This window comes from Astatotilapia calliptera, unplaced genomic scaffold (assembly GCF_900246225.1).
Source record: "Astatotilapia calliptera unplaced genomic scaffold, fAstCal1.2 U_scaffold_84, whole genome shotgun sequence".
In the NCBI taxonomy this organism is placed as follows: Eukaryota; Metazoa; Chordata; class Actinopteri; order Cichliformes; family Cichlidae; genus Astatotilapia; species Astatotilapia calliptera.
This window is the reverse complement of record NW_020535827.1, coordinates 28,683-44,729: the sequence shown is the minus strand read 5'-3', so window position 1 is coordinate 44,729 and position 16,047 is coordinate 28,683. Positions and strand designations below refer to the sequence as shown.

General features: G+C 40.5%; 2 protein-coding genes across 2 annotated transcripts; both read right to left on the bottom strand.

The window, feature by feature from the left end:
* Positions 1 to 4,029: 4,029 nt before the first annotated feature.
* On the bottom strand, positions 4,030 to 7,126 carry LOC113018443 (uncharacterized). The gene is made up of 4 exons (XM_026161509.1): positions 7,079 to 7,126; positions 6,803 to 6,988; positions 6,505 to 6,632; positions 4,030 to 6,418 (listed from the first exon to the last, which is right to left on the bottom strand). The coding sequence occupies exon 4, from the start codon at positions 6,075 to 6,077 to the stop codon at positions 5,163 to 5,165; it is 915 nt and encodes a 304-aa protein (XP_026017294.1). The 5' UTR covers positions 6,078 to 6,418; positions 6,505 to 6,632; positions 6,803 to 6,988; positions 7,079 to 7,126; the 3' UTR covers positions 4,030 to 5,162.
* Positions 7,127 to 12,879: 5,753 nt separating this feature from the next.
* LOC113018444 (complement C1q tumor necrosis factor-related protein 3-like) lies at positions 12,880 to 15,743 on the bottom strand. The gene is made up of 4 exons (XM_026161510.1): positions 15,536 to 15,743; positions 15,269 to 15,340; positions 13,395 to 13,529; positions 12,880 to 13,286 (listed from the first exon to the last, which is right to left on the bottom strand). Exons 1-4 carry the CDS (start codon positions 15,738 to 15,740, stop codon positions 13,003 to 13,005), a joined length of 696 nt encoding a protein of 231 aa, XP_026017295.1. The 5' UTR covers positions 15,741 to 15,743; the 3' UTR covers positions 12,880 to 13,002.
* Between the last annotated feature and the right edge of the window lie 304 nt (positions 15,744 to 16,047).

Genomic DNA, 16,047 nt, shown 5'->3' with positions numbered 1-16,047 from the left:
CAGGCTGAGGGTCGCAGATGCCAACAGACTTAATAAACTGATCCGTAAGGCCAGCAATGTTGTGGGGATGGAGCTGGACTCCCTCAAGGTGGTGTCGGAGAGGCGGATGCTGTCCAAGATAAAGACAATGTTGGATAACACCTCCCACCCACTCCATGACATGCTGGTCAGTCACAGGAGCACGTTCAGTGAGAGACTGAGATTACCCATGATGCACCACTGAACGACACAGGAAATCATTCCTGCCTGTGGCCATCTCCCTGTACAACGCATCCACTTAACACACTGTTTGCTGCTACAACTACACATGTTTCTTTTCCAGCTATTTATTTATGAGTGACTTATGTATGTATGTATATATATGTATATATTGTACTATTCTTAGTTAGCGTATTGTCTGTCTTGTCTTAATGTTGGTTTAAAATGGAGCACTGTAACAAAAAATAATTTCCCCCAGGGATCAATAAAGTATTCTGATTCTGATTCTGATACTGTCATGTATGTATGTAGCTAATATTTCAAAACTCGAAGTGGATTGAGAAGAAAAATAGTGAAAAACACCAGCATCCAGAAGACACAGAAGACACAGAAGCCAGTCCTGCAGAGGTAATTGGGTTTAGCGCCCTCCGTCTCCACTGTGTGAGGTCTCCCTCCTGCAGCTCCGTTGGCATTTTCAGGTTGTTGTGGTGGGTCCAGCTGCTGCTGCGGTTGGTCAGGGTCACGTCGACGAGGGGAGAGGGGAGAGCAGGAGTCCAGGTCAGCTTCGGCTTCCAGGGCCTGCAGAGCAGCCTGTAATGGGACATAAGTAGAAGAACAGACAGGGGTGGACGAACAGGAAAATGATGTGCTATTTGGTGTATTATACCTCGCCTCTGTCAGTGCGCCCCAGGGCAGCTGTGGCTACAATGTAGGCCTTTCATCACCATGAATGGCTGAATGTAGTGTAAAGCACTTTGGGGTCCATAGGGACTGAGTAAAGCGCTATACAAATGCAGGCCATTTACCATATTATACGGAGAGGGGAGAAGCACCGGCCCAAGCTCTGTGTCAGATCTCCCTCCCCTTTCTTCTCCTTCTCTCATATCTCACTTTTAGGTGTTTCTTTAGGCACTTCTTCTGAAGCTGCTTTTTCATTTCCCGCTACACCTTCTATCCACACTATCAGACACCTTTTTATTTAATAAATATAGTCATCTCATCTTTTCTGTAATCTAATCAGTTAACAGGACAACAGAGATGCATGTTTAAATCTTATCACAGAGGAGAGTTTCCTCCCCACAGTAACTCACTCATGTTGCTTAATCAGCAGAAAACACTCCACAGTGTTACTTCCCCTGGCTAGTCTAGGGGGCTTGAAGGGACAAACATAAAGGTAAATAGTGAAGGAGGAGCTAAGATCATAATTTTAAAAGTTTATTTCATGCTAGTGTTGAAATTCTGGTTCAGACTGAGGATTAACTCCAGGGAGAGCCATGGCCAACATAACAAACAAATCTTCCCTGATATGAAAAAAAGAAACTTACCTAACTCTCAAGAAAACAAAATATACAACCTATAACCATAACCTACCTGACAACACATAAACAAGAGAAAACAGGGTCAAAATAAAAGCTCTCCCCTACAGGCAGTCTGAACATGAACACATACAAGTCACAAAGGCATGCAAGCCAAGCAGTCACAGAGACTGCCTCTCCTAACTCCTCCATTTGTTTAGTGGCTGTCTTCCACCCAGAGCCACTATCTCCCCTTCCTCTCTCACCTTCACGGCCCACTGCCTTCTCCTCTCCTAGAATGTGACATGGTGCCTTTCACACACACACACACACACACACACACACACACACACACACACACACACACACACACACACACACACACACACACACACACACACAACCTTTGATAGAAGTAACTAGTGTGTGTGTGTGGGGTCAAGATGTGACCCTGTGAAGACTCCCCAAAGCTGGTGCCAGGAGTCTAGCGGTCCATCTAAACATAAGGCTCTTAGCCCAAAGCTGACACAGCTACGTTTATCCTACCATAAAACAATAAGAGCAGGTACGACCTCTCCCATGCTCCCAGGATGTGAGTGTGAATGCCAGAACACTCTGGAATGCACACAAAGTCTTTGCAGACAACTAAGGATCAACCCTCTACCAACATGACATTGATTATAAAACTCTAAGCATATATGAGTAGATATTTCTAAGCATGAATGACAATCAACAATACAAATCTAACAGATCCTGGTGTTATTTGTCTCTCAGAAACAGTTCATAACTTCAACTCATCCATGTCTCCTAAAAGGTAAACCTGTTTCTCCATCACCTGTTCAGCTCTGATGATTCAGTAAGGACATCTCCTGGTTTCATCTTCATGTTTCCCTCTCACCACATATCCAAACCGACATCATGACCAGCAGCTTTACAGCTGTGGCTCCAGCAAACATCAGCTGATACTAGAAATTAATATTAAATAAATTCTAACAACAGCTGATCAAGCTTAAACGTGCTGCTGTTGTTTAGCGCGACATCTGCTGGTTTCCTCTTTCTGGCGCAAAGTGGGCGATAAACAAACAAGAGAGAAAAGTCGATCAGCTGATCATTGATCAGTTTCATGATTGAAGTAGCAACAGGAGAAGGAGGAGAGAATGAGAGAAGAAGAGGCAGCTGTGCAGCGTAAACGCAGAATAACTCCAGCTTTGTGTCTTTTCCATTGTAGCTGAAGTCCGGGACAAACTGTTCCTTTTCACCTCAATACGAAACGCGTAATATTTTCTCTGAATACGAGACGATTCTGTTTGTACGGGACGGTAAAAAGGCCAGCCTCCACCACTTGCTAATGTTACTAAATCTGTGGAAGCTCCGCCACAGCCACCACCAAGCAATTTTACACATCTGCTAACCAGAACGCTGTTTACTCGCATGTGACATCATTCCCAGGTCCGTGTTCCGATTTTCGAGGTAAGTCGAACGCAACACACGAAGTAACGAATAACGAGCCTACACAGTAAAATTCGGAGTGTTAAAATAACACTTAAAGAGTTAAATTTAACACTGGTCCGAGTCTATTTGGTCCCATTCGGAATTGGTGTTAAATCAACTCTTTGTATAGTGTTAAAATTTTAGAGTAAAATTAACTCTAAATAGAGTAAAATTTAACACTGAGTAACACCGCAGAGTGTTAAATGAACCCAACACTACTAGTAGTGTCATATTATTTACTCTATCATAGTGATAAATTAACTCTATTTGAGTAAAATTCCACTGATTTTTAACACTGAATTGAGTTATTTCAAGTTAACACTGGGGGTTCAAATAACTCTGATGAGAGTTGATGTTACTCGATACTGTGTTATTCATACACTTTTTCTTGTGAAAAATTAGCTCTCATAGAGTAAAATTTTAAATTAATTTTACACCAAGTAGTGTTACTAAAACTCTTCCTCTTCCAGCATGAAAACCTGGTTTCTAATAATGCTTTAAAATATAAAACAAGTAAGCAAAAACCACAACTAGATAATACGTTTAACGGCTTTATTTTGATGTCAGGCTCAAAATATTAAAACATCTCATGTGGTGTACATAAAACACTACATACACAAAAACAGTCATAAAACACTTTAAAACAATGAATTTAGTTCGGCATAAAATGACAATATGGAACCACATACAGGGAGGAATCAGAAGTGCCATACTTCATTTGAAGATCAAATGGTTTGAAGTAATACAGCTCTTTTATGTTCAACACCTTCAGCACCATATTGGGGTGCATTCTGACCTTAAATGCATGATAATGGTCATCAAAACACAGGGTTTCCATCAGTTTTCCACAGAGCAATGCAATGTCATCTTTCACAACAATACTTTTGATCTTATAAAACACTGGAATCTCAGACACTACCTCTGTACAGATGATAAAGTCAGGGCGGTACTCTGTACCATGATGTTTTATCCACTTAGCTGATAAAACACTGGTGGACAACGCAGCTCCAAATTTTAAAGCAATTTCTGGACCTTCTTGCAGCTCTCCAAGTGTCACCATCTTTCCTGGTCCTAAAGCTAATCTTTCGAGGCTAAAAGACTCCCAATACATGGCCATACAACTTTGGTGTTTCTTGGCCAATGTCATTGTAATGTTTTTAAAGCTTTTTAATTGCTTCTTAAAGAAGTTATGTTTGGCTTCGTAACGCATGCACCACATGTGCAGAATTGGGCCAATATTTCGTATACTGCGAGGGTAATGTATCATGAAGTGATGCTTTGGTAGGAGACTGAGTGTAGGAAATAACTGCTTAAAGAGCTGATGATGATCAATAATTAAATGTTTGAGGTAGATGGTCATACCTTCTGACAGCACTGGTGAAAACACAATATTGACAATTTGTAGAAGTAGAAGATGCCAGTAGCTATCACCCACCTGTACCAAATCGCCAAACATCAAAGGTACATTATGCAATAAGCACCAAGATTGAATTGCATTTAGTCCTAAATCATTACTGCCGTCAAACAACTTTACCCTTGGTGGGCGATTTCGCTGCTGATTGAAGCCATAGTCAAAGGCATGTATTCTACCAGCAAGTTGTTCAGCACTTAGGAAGTTCTCCTGAATGTACTGCAGCACAAGTTTCACCTCTAACTGAGCAACTCCCTCCAAAATGTCATGCATGATATCTACAGAAAAATTGTTGGCTGTGTTGAAATATTTAAGTGAATTCAAGAGACAAGTGCGTTTCACACCACATACATGAGGTAGCGTAGGATCTCTTTGTACACTTTCACAGTGCTGCTTATGCATATCAAGAGTTCTTAGTGCAACACCAGAATCATCTTCACAGAACACACTTTGAAAACAATCCTTCTCAAGCAGACAAAAACGACAACAATATCGAGCTGCAAATGACTCCACGAACCCAAACAGACTATGCAAGCCAAGATTGTCCCCAGTGACCTGGATTACAGTGCCATGAACCAAGTGTTTAAACATGGGAAGTTTCAGTCCCTCCGTCTCAAGAACTTTCAGATCATTGACAAGTGGCTCAAGGATTGAATTAAAGCCATAACGCTTTGAGTCTTGTGCATGAAAAAGAGCACACAAAAGAATATTGACCAACAACGAATTAAAGATTGGAGGAAAATTCCTTAGTGTAAAGTATATTGCACCTAATTTATGTACACCCTTTTCAGAGCCCAGGGGATTTGCAGTTTCAAAGTCATCATTTGTAAGGCATCTTTTTCTGCAGAAAATAGGGGACATCTTTTAACATAGGCAGCATCGATTAAGTCTGCATACACACCTTCTCTGGACATATTCCTCGACTTGAACATGTCGACAACATGGTGGTTTTGAAAGATAGTTTTCAGTGTTTCCAAAATAGGAACATATGCAAACCTATCGGTTACAATGACTTGATCAAAAGTCCCTGTGATCTTGTTTCTTCTACTGTCAAATCTTGTGCCAAGCACCATTTCAACAGGTTCAACAGTTGCCCATTTTTGTTTAAAGTGCCTATTTCGTTTAGCTTCTGAATTTAACAGTGTGAATGGGTTTTCAAAGTTTTTGAATGACTGCTCTAATTTCTTTTTACTTGTAGTGTCCTGTGAAGGTAAGCTCTGTAAAGCTGCATCTTTAGCCTGAGTATGAATCTCAAAAAACACTTCCTCCATTGAGGAGACACAACTATTCACAGTAGATTGGCTTAATCCAGCTGCCCTGAGCTGTGCAACAGTAGAGGCACACATATCCAAAGTGCTCTTATTTGAACTTTTCAACATTTCAGATGTTGTGGGTGTTTCTTCTACATTAGTTGACACCACCTCCCCTGTAGTGCTAACTTCTTTAACTGCCACATCAGGCTGTAAATTAACATCAGTGTCAGCCTGTTGGTCGAAATAGTTAAGGTGTTTGGTATTTAAATGTTTTCTAAAACCTGCAAAAGTGCCAAACACACAGCCACAGTCACGCTGGGCACATTTAAGGCGAAGATTTCTTCCAGGTAAGTAACCATGGACTAACCGTAAATACCTAACAAGCATGTTTGAACCAGTAAACTCAGCCTGACAGACAAAACACTTCATGATGGAGAATTAACCTTCAAGCCCTAACGAAGCAACCTTGTCCGTGTTTCAGCAACTCTGGGACTTTCTTTGATTTTGCCAACATCTATATTGTACACTGTGGTTTGGATGAACGTGTACATGTTGTGAAGCATGGTGTTGTAAGATGTGCCAAACACAAAATGTGCTTTAAACAGTTCATCAAAAGCACCAAGTGAAGAGGTAGACTTGCATGGTATGGCATTCTTGTCAAGAATAATGAAGAACTGGTGGATGTCATGCTTTTTCACCCCAACAGCCAGGAGGTAGGGTTGAGTGCTGGTAGTGATGGCATCAAGGTGCTCTTGGATATTTGTTCCAGTCTGAAAAGACAAATACAGACAGGCAATAAGAATCAAGTGTTTCTTAAACTGGTAATTCATACCATAAAAATAGAAAAGAAACAAACCTTCTTGAAGACCACAAGATGCCTTTCTGCTTGAGAAGCTGACACCTTTCCTGGTCTCTTCCGACCCTGACCAGATGGTGGAATCAGATGTAATAGCAATAGCGTCGCTGAGAGGTCACCGTCTCAGCCTGAAAAAATATTTGTTTTTAATAAAGTTGAATCATCCTCATCAATAACAAATTTCAATGCATCTGCACTGACAAAATGTTTGAGTAGACCCAAAATACAAAAGGACAGCTGTTCTGTGACAAACATTATATATCCTGTGAATGTGCTAATCAAAGAAATAACAGCTCACCAATGTCAGCATTAACTTCAGTGGCATCCTCAGGAGAGTCAGCTGCCAGCAAGAGTTCTTCCAGGTCACTGGTAGAAGGAAGCTTCCTGCCTTGTTGGATAATCTTTCTTTTGAATGTTGTTGGCCACCTCTCCAGCAACCTGCCTGATACATCCTACCAAACATCAGTACAAATTCCTGTTCGATCTGTAACAGGGATAGAGAACAGAGAATTATATCTGCTCTCTGCAAAAAATAAAATGTGTTTACATTGTCAACGTAATGAAAAATATTCACCAAGCCTTTGATATCTTTGAAACGTGGAAACACAGACAGTATGTTGCTTGACAGCAGGAGGTCAAGGACCATGTTGTGTCGATAAACAAATGTCAACTTCATCTTCTTCTTGACTGTGTCTTCATCAGCTGAATGTTTCATCAGAGAGATTGCTTCCTTGCACTCATCCTCACTCAGCATCTTCTCTGTAACAAACTGCAACTCTCGTCTGGCAGTCGGTCCACCACACTGGTCTTCACCCGATGATCCATCTCCTGGTGCTACACAATATGAAATACAACTTTATCAAAACTAATAATAACATTTGATAACCATTATTAATACAGAACCACAATTTGGAACTGTATTATACGTTTCCACTGAATTAGGAATGTTACCTCCAGATGTTAATCGCCTCTCTTTAGCAGTGCATCTCTGTATGGCTTTAATCCTCCAGGCCAAGTACCCAGTGCCACTCTCGACATATACAGACATTTTGTTTATTAATTATCAGTAAGTTATGTAACCATGAACAGTTGATAAGGACATACATTTTGGCAGGATTTAAAATTTTGATTTTAGTTGTATCAGTTATTGCTGTTAGCTACTCACATAGCCATTTTTTGAGTACGGGTCACTGAGTTAAGGGAAAAAGGTTACAATTCCTCTGGCACACATTTCTTTTACCTGCCGTGGTGGTGATGTCCTGCAAGATCAAAAGGAAAAGAACTAGTCAGCTTCGCTGGAATTCATAGAGATTTAAAATAATTTGAAAATGATAGTAAAAAAAATCACAGGGCCAGAAATAAATTACCCATTTTTTTCTGTCATGTCAGCTACCAGTATGTTGACCATTTTTCTTCTGGTTTCATCCACCAGGGACTTGGTCCGATTGTACTCATTTATTATACGTTCTCCACCAGGTTTGCTTGTGAGAATGGATTCCACCAACTGGAAAACACAATAAAAACATCCTACATGTTGATATAACCACTACAGTTCAGAACACTTAAACTACAAACAAAAAAGACACTATTAGAAGAATGTGGAAATCTGTTAGCTCCTACTTGCTTAGCTTCTGCATCCAGCTTCTGACGTTTCCTCAAAGGGCTGTCTGAAAGGATGACCGTATCCTGTGAATCTGATGAATGTGGCCATGATAACTGGAACCGCTCAGGAGACACTTCTGCAACAGATGTTTCCAGACCTTAAAAATAGGAGCAAAACAAATCAGTTAACATGGTCCCTCCATAGACTCATTTTATACACTCTTTGATTAAACAATGTAATAATGACACTAAAAAAAAAAGACATCCAATGAAACACAAATCACTCAAACAAACCTGTTTCATATTTGATGGTTAGTACCCCGGTTGAGGGATCTGTTACTATATCCTCAAAAACAGGGGTGGAGCGTGGGGGTGGCTTACTGGGCTTAAGCTCGGGTTGTTTTGTCAGAAGCCCGGGGTCTTTTGGAGTGTAATTTTTTCATAGTTAGATGCCTGGCTGACAACTGTATAAAACAAAAAGTACACACAATATTCGAAGCACATAGTGCACACTGTGGGAATTTACGACTGTGCGTGAATCCCCCCTGATATTGGTATGATCCGAGCTCAGGCACTAAGCGACTGAGCGAGGGGGCGGGGCAGCTGCTGCCTGTGAGTGCGCTGTTGGAGAAACGGAGCCAGCCATACTAAGGAGAGCTTAAGTTTGAGCAGGTACCAAAGCAAATCATTCGTACCGTACAAATAATGTAAATATGACAGTGCATCACGAAAGATTGATATCAAACTGATCACTTGACCAATATTACGTTACTTGCTCTTCAAGTGAATCAACAAATGGCGAAATGAAAATAACTCAAAATGTTAGAAATATTCCAGTGTTAGAAAATCTGCACTGCTCAGTGTTAGTCATTGTTAATCTTCAAGACTGACTAGGTTACTTTTAAACATATAACACTGTCAAAAGTGTTACTTTAACACTCAACAGTGTTGTATTTAACACTCAGAGGTGTGGCCCCATATAGACACTCTCTAGTGTTAATTTAACACTGGAGATTTTGCTGTGTAACAAAACAATACTAGAATGCCAGACATCAAGCTGTAGTTCTTAATGAACGTCTCTTGCTCTGTGCTATTCTAGGGTGGTTTGGGGGCCCTCAATTCTCAGGTTACCAGCCTAGGACCCCAGACGCTGCTGGTCCGCCGCTGCGTCCAGCCATCGGTGGGGGAACCAACCCCAGGTCAAAATTTGTCCCGTTAGACATCAACCTGCAGTTCTTAACAAAAGTCTCCTGCTCTAGTGCCCAGACACTGGAAGAATTTTGCACGACTGCCGTTTAAATTAGCGAACAGATGATTTAGGGTTCATCCAACATGCACACTTGGATGTAACAGGTGGTGCTTACCTTTAAGATTCTGTTAGACCTGTCCTCTGTTCGCCTCGTTTCACGACCCCATGATTACGATCTAATTCGTGTCTCTCAGCCATTTTGGATCCGGGTCACAGGCACCAATTATCGACCCCAATTCCTTTGTCCTCAGGCTTTTCAGAGAAGACGCAAACTCAGTGTAATCAAAACATATGCAATCACTTTATTCAATACAGTCTTCTTCAGTAACACCTTCAGGAAGGGAGATGTGCACAGCGTGAAAGCCTTCTGCAGATCTACTGCATTACTGACAGGATGAGTGTGATATACTCTGAACCCCCACTCCTCACAGACACAACAGGAGACGACCTTCAGGTCATCATCTAGCAGCACAAACATGAGCTACATTCTGTGAAAAGTCTGCACTAAAGCTCCTGTTTATCACAGTTTCATTTCGCCAGGAAATCTAATGACCTAAAGCACAGTATACTTTATATATATATATAAACCCTTAAAGCCGGCCTTTAATATTACCCTTTAATATTACGCTTTAATATAGTCTTTAATATATACTTATCAAATAGGCAATTGGATTGTATTTTATAAGAGTTCCCAATAATATTTCAGTGTATTAGCTGCACTGTTATTTACTTAAGTTCAGTTTCCCCCCCTGATAATGCAGGATTTTATCTGAGGGTTTTTTCTTTTCCTTTTCTTTCTTTCTTTGTTTAATAAAATGACTCATGTGTTAATCAAATCAGAACACTGTTAAAACATGTTGTGAAATTCTTTATTTCTAATATTGTAAACTTGTGCCTAAACTTGACATTTCTGACATTTTCTCCAATAAAACTGTTGAATTTATCTCTTTGGGCTTGCCAGAGATTTCTTTTCTTTTATGAACATGCACACAAGGAAATTTAATTTGTCATTTATTACTGAACTCCATTTGTCATAGAGGATCTCAGCTCTATCCCCTTGCAAGTTTTTTGGTTCTCTGAAAAAGTGCAAATGTTAAGACATTTTGTAATGCAAGCTAAAAATACTCAGTAAATTTATGTTGTCTGTCTTGTGTTTTTACAAGTGTAATTGCTTATTTCTAACACATTTTCTTTTAATATCCAATTCAAAACACAGTAGTTTTGGCTATTACAAGAGTTTGGGTGTATTTTAAAGCTTTTAGTCCTATTAGCTTAAAATGCTTAACATTTTAAAACTAATTATTAATTCCTAAAATGTATTGAGGTAGATTTGTACTTGAAAGTCAAAAGATCACGTAGAGAGTACCCGTCATGGGCGGGGTCTGTGACCCAGTGTTTGAGTGTTTATATATTTTGGTATTCATCTGTGTCCTAGTTTAGTTCAGCTAGTTCATTCTGAGGTTGCTGTTTAGTCCTTTGTTTCTTATTTGTTTATGTCATCTCCTCCTGTATTCAGTCTCCCTGGTCCGTGCGTCTACCTGTCATGCGTCATGTCTGCGTGGTTATGTTCAGTTCAGCTCACGTCTAATCCCCATGTTTCCTGTTTTACTTTGAAAGTCTGTGTCTAATGTCAGTGTATGTAGTTTCACTTTCCCTGTCCTGTCTTTAGGTTCATGTGTATCATGTATCCCTTGATCATCCCTCATGTATATTTAGTCTCTGGCTGTCTCCCAATCCAGGGTCTGCAGCCTTAAAGGCCGCATTTTAAGGCCGATTACGTCACAGCGGCGCGACGAAGGCTGTCCCAATTCAAAGGCTGCTCGAAATGCGGCCCCCAAATGCGTCCTTCATTTCCCTGAATTTTAAGGCTGTGGCAGTGTAGACTTTGTGGCCCAACATATCCCAGAATGCATAGCGCGGCGGTGGGTGTGGATAAATTTGCAGAAAAAAACGGCAGATGAGGGGCGCCCGAAGAGTGAACTTTAAGTACTGAATATGATGTCACTTATTTATGTGCAAATGTTTAATAACGAAGAACATTAAAACATTCCTGTTGGCCACATGTCGGCAAAGTCATGTGACATTAGTGACGTTTGTACTAACTTGGTTTTAAAGTCTTTACTTTAAAATACACGCCGTTCAATAGCTGAGCTTAATCTCACAGAGAATGATCAAAGCTCATGTAGAAACAAACACATGAACAAAAGATTTTCTCCTTCATCTCTGTCAAACAAAGCTGTATGACACGTTTCCAGCTGTTAGTATCATGGTTGCTAGGCAACTTGGGCAGCGCGACGGAGGCTTTTTTTTTTAAAACTTTATTGACAAACAACAGTATCAGCGCAACGTCCCATTACACAAGCCTCGCACTTCCGGCCTTAGCGGTCTTTGAGTACGCGGCCCTTGAGGATCGTTGAGGCTGCAGACCCTGGATTGGGACACAGCCTCTGTGTTTCATTCAGCCTGTGTCGCGTCGTCTGTGTTCCCACCCTCCATGTTTTCATGGCCAGTCTTTGCAGTCATGGTCATAGTTCTCTGAGTCTCCATAATTTATCACAGTATTAGTTTCCCAGTTTAGTTATAGTTTAGTTTAGTCACTGTGCTTCTGCCTTCTTTAACCTCTATGTTGTCGGCCATAATAAAGGCTCGCTTTCAATTTAAATTCACTCCGTCTCCTCACCTGTGTTCGCACCTGGGTCCACCGCACACACCACCGCACGGCCTGCCTCCACAGACCGCGACAGTACCAAACCAAAAATGTGGATATAACAAAAAAACATTTATCAGTGTAACTTAAATTTTTTTTTATCCAAATCAGCTACATAAATTATGTTTATTTAACTTGTTTTTTTGTTTGTTTTAGTTACTTAAAATATTTTATGTAATCAGTTTCACCAAAAGTTTTGAGTTAAATTAACGCATTGGGTTTTACAGTGTGGATTTTCAACTACTTTTTTGTTGCAATTTTTTATTTATCAGTGACAGAATAAAAAATCATAGCATCAAAATAAAAACTGGTAAACTTGAACAAATTCCAGGAAGGATATTACTGAAATCAGATTGGATGTGAAGGAACGTACTGAGATGTAAAACTAGAAGTACAAATATCTTACGCCCACAAATAAACTGACTGTAACAAAGGGTCCAGTATTTTGTTTCTAACAGCTGGCAGTGCATATAAAACACCAGGACACCACCACAAGGTAATAGCGGTGATGTACTGATGTAGGTCATCGTCGACATCATTGACTCTACAACGATTCAGCACAGAATTTTAAATCAGGCCAAACTCCCAGCATGTGTCGGGTTTGATCTCTGTTCTGGAAACACAACTGTGACATGACTTTTCTGCTGTCAGTATGAGATAATGGGAATTAAAACACACAAAGAAACTACCTCTGCTGCTTAATCATCGATTTATTATGATATATTATTAGAATGAAATGACAGAATGGAATCACATTGAATTTTGAAATCAGAAGAGAGAGAGATCCAAATGACATTATTGTTTAGTGTATCTGGATTTTGGATTTACAGACAGATGAAAAATAATCCCAGCAGGTGATTAACTTCCTGTTTTACTTCTGAAAAAATAAAGAAAAAGCTACAAGACAGCCCAAACAGGAAGTTTGCAGCTGGTACACCTTTCACATGGAGAAAAGCAGATGACCTCTGAAGCTGGTATGATGATTGTCATCATCAAATATCCTTGCACCAGCCCAGAGGCGCACATACACCTGATCTTGAGCATCTAGAAGCAGTGAGCCACCATTAGAGGCACTTGGAGAATGTGTTGTCTGATGTTCCCATGCCGTAAAAATGAGCTCTTTATTCATGAACAACCTAGCAGCTGTAGGATATGCAATGTCTCCGTGTCCATGCAGGGTCAACTCAAAGTTGTAGACTCCTCTGACTGGTGCAGTGAAAATACCTGTGGGACATTTGTTTTTGCCATATTACATGAAAAATCAGCTGTTAGAACATCTGGAACATCAGCCTGACATCAACAAAGCAGATAAGTGACATTGAGTGTTATTACCTGTGTAGGGGTTGTAGGCATTTCCGATGTTTGTGACGACGCGTTTGAAGATCAGAGTAGTCTCTGTGTTAAATGGTCCAGTATAAGTTCCACCACCATGCTCCACCAGAGAGGCTGAGAAAGCCACCTGTCGGGCTGAGAGAGAGAAATGTCATTATTTTAAACTTCCTGTTTTACAGTTAGACCTCCTTTGTACAGGCTGTGAATTCAAATACTACACGTTACACAAACCCCATTTGGTAAATGCGTTACTTTGATATAGTCTTGAAATATTAGTTTATGTAGATATCATGTTAAAGAAATGTCATCGTGTTCACTGCACTAAAAACAGACTGTTGTGAAACTGTAAGTTAATGATTCTTCAGTTTGTCAGCAGCACAGAAAATACAGAGAGTGATAGTCTAATATTTAGACGAGCTTTGTGCTGTTTCATGTTTATCTGTTTTACATTATTGTGAAGCACGCTTTTACCGTGTTAAGAGTGCTATATACATCAATAAAGTAAATTAAAGTAACAGTGTGATGGGTCACCACTGCTCCACCTTCACTCCTTTTTTAAGGCGCTGACTCCATTTTAATTCCTGTACTTCACTAATAATTCGATTAACTTATGTAAGCCTTCTTAGATTATCAATCGTATTTACCACTATTAACAGTTATTATTCTTTATATATAAAACATTTGTCTAATGAATTCTAAACTAGAAGCCGATTATTGCCAGCATGGGCACATCAGGATGTGCCAGTATCACCAATACTTCATCAACATGATTAGAGAGGATATTTGGAGCACCATGTGACATCAGCTCCCATTAAACACTTCAGATGTCATGGTCCGGGGTGTGCGGCTGCAATTTTCAGTCAGGCTCCTGAGTCTACCTGGGATCCGCCCCTGGGCAGGGCCACCTCCAGTTTCTCACACCTGGAGCTGATTTGCAGCCAATCAACCCAGATTGATTTAAGCCTCCCACTGACCTTCATTCACTGCCAGTTTGTCATCAATCCATGTTGGTAGCTGGCTCTCATGTTTCAAGCTCCCTTTGTGAATAATCTTGATAACCTTACTTTCTTGTGCTGTAGTTCCTGGATTCACCTTCTCTCAAACCTCTGGCTCACGCTTCTCTCTCGGACTCAGGATAACAAACCACCATTTTTGAAATCACTCGATGCCTCACCTGCCTGCCCGCTGCCACCACACTCTATCAGCAACCTCTAGATCTCACCTCAGGTCAGCCTTTCCACATTGCTCAGCTCACCCTCCACTCATGGCTCTTTTGCTCCTCCTGCAAAGTGACTGCTAACTGTCCTGTTCCAGGCTGCATCTCAGGCCCATTTCCCCTTTCTAGTTCCACGTCCCCCTAGCCATGTTACCCAGGCCACGCCACGTCAAATTCTACCTTTCACTGCTTTTTGTTCTTGACACATTTTCTAAGACTGAGTATATTGTAAAGCTACCTGGCTTCTCTGTCCTGGGTTTCTGCACCTCAGTCCAGTTTTGGTACTGACCACTCGGTCCCGTGACATCAGACCGTGGTCCTGCATTGCCTGCTCTATATGTTGCTTCATATCATGATATATGTGAAGAAATGAAGCAGTTTTATTTCAAAGTTGTTATCCCTGCTGTCTCTTCAGTCTGTTTCTCTCACTCCATATAAAAGACAAGTTATTGAACATGGAACCAATAACTATGCAATTCAAATGCATGACAAAAGTCATGCTAAATCACTTCCCAGTGAATATATTTGCAGTGCTTATCTGTTTGTGCTGACAATTAGACAATTTTATTTCAACAGTTTACGTTCAAACTTGTGTCATAAACATAAATATTACAATATCTCTGTAGAAATTCTGCCATTGAGGATTTGCACACAGTACCTTGTAGCCGCTGCTTCAGCTGCTCAATCTCAGTCTTCTGTGTCTCCACTTTTTTTAGTTTTGCTTCTTGTTCTGACAAAACAAAAGGAAATGGAACATGATTGCACAGCTTGTCTTCAGATTGCTTTAGTGTTCCTGTAATTAAAATTCTGTCTTTACATGATCAAGAAATACAATTCTGTTCTTTAAAATCACTGGAACACAACAGCGGATCACATGAAGGCTTCTTGATGCTGCTGTCTCTCACTAACTAACACAATTTTGTACCTTGATTCTCCTTTTGAAGAAGTGTGATCTGCTCTTTCTGTACAGCCAAAGAGGTGACTATCCCTGTCAGCACAGCTTCCATGTCACTTGCAAATGGTTGTAGGAGCGCAATCTTTTTTTTAAGAATGACCTCATCTTCAGCTGTCTGAGCTGCTGAGATCGAGCAGGCCAGAAGCAACACAGAGAAAACCAAGATGGTCTCCATCCTGTCTCCAGAAATCTGAAGTTCAACTGTCTCATCTGCAAATCTGACCTTTTTATGACATGGCAGCAAGAGGCAGGACTATCATCAGGTTACTTCCCCACTCCTCCCAGTTTGTTAAAAAACGAGGAAGTACTCAAACATGACTGGAATAGTGAATTCATCAACCTCTGTGTTTTGGTTGACTGCTGTTAAAACAGGTCAGTTGAATTTAATGCTACAATTTCCAAATGGGGAAAATGCAAATGGTAGCACTGCGCAGGTGTATACACACTTTGTCACAGTTACCTCTGTGAGCAACACACAACAC

What these genes read in the sequence shown, in the direction of transcription:
- LOC113018443 (XM_026161509.1), bottom strand. Translation starts at nt 6,077, where the DNA reads ATGAAGTGTTTTGTCTGTCAGGCTGAGTTTACTGGTTCAAACATGCTT.
- LOC113018444 (XM_026161510.1), bottom strand. Translation starts at nt 15,740, where the DNA reads ATGGAGACCATCTTGGTTTTCTCTGTGTTGCTTCTGGCCTGCTCGATC. An exon ending in GCTGAAGCAGCGGCTACAAG is followed by an intron (nt 13,530 to 15,268) that starts GTACTGTGTGCA and finishes TCTCTCTCTCAG; the next exon opens with CCCGACAGGTGGCTTTCTCA. An exon ending in TGCCTACAACCCCTACACAG is followed by an intron (nt 13,287 to 13,394) that starts GTAATAACACTC and finishes AATGTCCCACAG; the next exon opens with GTATTTTCACTGCACCAGTC.